Genomic DNA, 3,034 nt, shown 5'->3' on the forward strand with positions numbered 1-3,034 from the left:
TAAATTCTTAAATCAACCAGAGTGATTTTTAACACATCATAATAATAATAACTTATGATATTTAACTAATAATATTACGTGTAGTTAAATCCTTTGAAATGCCCATGAATATAGATTTTAATCCAAAATAATTGAGCAAAGTCACCCTGCGGAATTTGTTGATTTGTATTCGTAGGAAATTAAGACATTTTGCCGAAGATAAAGGGTAAACGAACTATCGCACTGTGATGGGTAAACTAACAAAATTACACTAGCGACGTAAAAGAAGACAAAACTGATTTTAACAAATGTACGAAATGTTTCATATTTTCTATTAAGGAAAATTGGAATAAATTTATTATTTTACATATTCAAAATATGGTTGTTTTTTTCGAAATATACTTATTTTAACTTAATTTAAAGTATATAATGTATGTTTTAACATATAACCGCTTTAAAAACCAGTATGCCCTATATATATATATATACCATTTTGCACACGAAGAAGGAAGTATTTACGTTAATTAAATATTTTAAGATATTATATATATATATATATGAAAATTAGAAATGGGTAATATATATTTTGAAAGAAAATATATAAGTTCAATTATATAAAATTACTATTAATAAAACGTTTTTAGGAAAGAAAAAAAAATTATTTACTTGTATTGAGTACAGTATTAAAATAATTATTATTTAAATTATTTTTAAAATTTTATATATATATAATTTATTATTGTCAAAATTTAAATTTTAAAGGTTACACGTGTGCGAGACGTGTTTGTGAAATAATGTGTGTGTGACTTATATCGGAATCTAGAAGTTCGACTCAAAGAATTCGATGTTCCACGACATGAAGAACGGCATAGTTTTAATTAACTATAAAACAATTGGAAAGACCCGCGTTTAGCAGTGGATGAGGATGAGGATGAACCGCGTTTAGAAAGCGCGTCTATTCTAAAAACAACACTCATCCTCTCCCGTTTCAGAGAGACCTTCCTGAGACCTTGCAGTGGATGAGGATGAAGAGTTTAAAAAGCGCGTCTATTCTGAAAACAACACTCATCCTCAGACCTTCCTGTGCGCCTTCTCATCTATATGTTTTCTCATCTAAATTTAAATTTAAAGCTTACGCCTGTGCGTTTAGCAGTGGATGAGGATGAACCCGCGTTTAAAAAGCGCGTCTATACTAAAACCAACGGAGTTGTCTATAATGCGATTTTTTGGAGATTTCCGTGAAGGAATCCGGTGGAAGAAATTGAGGTTAAATCTTGATTTGTTGCAGTTAAAATGGTTTTTTAACTGCATATTTGGATTCAGCACCCTCGAAAACCCCTGGGACCCTTTCATTGTGCAGAAACTAGCTATCAAACTTGCGATTCCAATAAATTACTGCCGGATTTCGACCGAAAAACCCGCCGGAAAGCCTTTCAAAAAATTGCGTTAGAATATTTCAAACCCAACACTCATACTGAGACCTTCACGTGCGCCTTCTTGTGTAGCTCTCCACACCTGCACCCACGCTTTCAATAATCACGCGTTTCGATTGACCAATTATTAATTCACACTCAGCGGCCGCTGCATTGTGCTCGACTTGTTCCTCTGCTTTGACCACCCAGAACATTCTGGTGGCTGTGGGCTGTTGACTTCCGCGCTTTCTACGCGTTATTCTTTGCTTAATAGCGAAGGTTCTTATCAACTCCCGCTCTATATAACAATCACTATGTTCCTTCCCCATCTCATCTCATCGGCAAGCGTTTAAGTTTAAACTATTGCGACAAACCATTCTCCGCATTTTCGTCGATTGTTATCGAATTCAGTTGTGTTTCTAATCATTCGAAAAGATGGGTCACAAGAATCATGAGCACCACCATCATAAGGAAATGGAAACCAGGAACGTCGCTTCGGGGATTCCTTACTCCGGCACAGCGAGTACGTATAAGTTGAATGAATCAGAATACGAGAGGGCAAGGAAAGACGAGAAGCATCATAAGCGTATGGGACATTTGGGGGAAATGGGAGCAGCGGCTGCGGGAGCGTTTGCAATGGTACTGCATATTATATCCTTTACTCATTAATTCTAAATTTTCATATCCAAATGTCGAGTAAAGCATATTTAGGTTCTCCACCATGTTAATCGTATGTAGTCAGATCAACTCATGGAATATATATATCGTTGTATTGTTTCTTGTATTTTGTACAGTCCCCATAAACTATAATACGCCCAAAACCAGAATGATAGAAATATTCTAAATTTTCATATCCAGTAAAGTATATTTAGGTCCTCCACGATGTTAATTGTATCTAATCAGATCAACTCATGGGATAATATATATCCCTGTATTGTTTCTTGTATTTTGTACAGCCTTCATAAACTAGAATACGCCCAAAACCAGAATTGTTTCGATGATATTAGAACGTAAGAAAGTGAGTCTGTATATTGATGTAATGTAATGTGTGCAGCATGAGAAGCACCAAGTAAAGAAGGATCCTGAACACGCAGAGAGACATAAGATGCAAGAAAAGATTGCGGCCACAGTTGCAGTTGGAGCAGGGGGATACGCCGTCCACGAACATCACAAAAGGGAGGAGTCGAAGAAGAGAGCAAAAGAAGCTCAAGGCAAAAAACATCACCACCATCTATTTTAGCCATCCACACGCACATCATATATTCGTTTAAAATAATAAATGTGTTCATGTCAGTCAGATAATTTGTTCATTTGTTGGATGGTTCGTCCGCTAATCCAAATAAACATTGTATGGTGAATATTATATTGTTATGAGAGTAGAATGTCTGGAGCTTGTGATTCAGCGCCATTTCTATTATTTGCAGAGTTATGCATGAAAACCACCTCGTTCGTTTTTTTCGCTTTGTTCCTTTCTTTCCGGGCAACCATTTCCCATATTAATACACCCCGCCTAAATATTTACTTGGTAACCTATTTTCGCAACTTACAAATTCCAGTGTGAGATTTGATTAAGAGTGACAGCAAAAGCAAAAACAAAGTTCAACTTTAAAACCAATAAAATTGCGTACCAGCACATTTTTGTA

The 3,034-nt window shown here is 35.5% G+C and overlaps 1 protein-coding gene across 1 annotated transcript; it reads left to right on the top strand.

Moving 5' to 3' along the window:
• The first annotated feature begins 1,707 nt into the window (after positions 1 to 1,707).
• LOC149201914 (abscisic stress-ripening protein 3-like) lies at positions 1,708 to 2,808 on the top strand. Its single transcript, XM_089399859.1, has 2 exons — positions 1,708 to 2,030; positions 2,446 to 2,808. The coding sequence occupies exons 1-2, from the start codon at positions 1,827 to 1,829 to the stop codon at positions 2,629 to 2,631; spliced, it is 390 nt and encodes a 129-aa protein (XP_089255985.1). The 5' UTR covers positions 1,708 to 1,826; the 3' UTR covers positions 2,632 to 2,808.
• The last annotated feature ends 226 nt before the right edge of the window (positions 2,809 to 3,034 follow it).

The sequence above is a fragment of the Pinus tabuliformis genome, chromosome 2_1, assembly GCF_031772625.1.
Source record: "Pinus tabuliformis cultivar Carrire ecotype Pingquan chromosome 2_1, CPIR1, whole genome shotgun sequence".
Classification (NCBI taxonomy): domain Eukaryota; kingdom Viridiplantae; phylum Streptophyta; class Pinopsida; order Pinales; family Pinaceae; genus Pinus; species Pinus tabuliformis.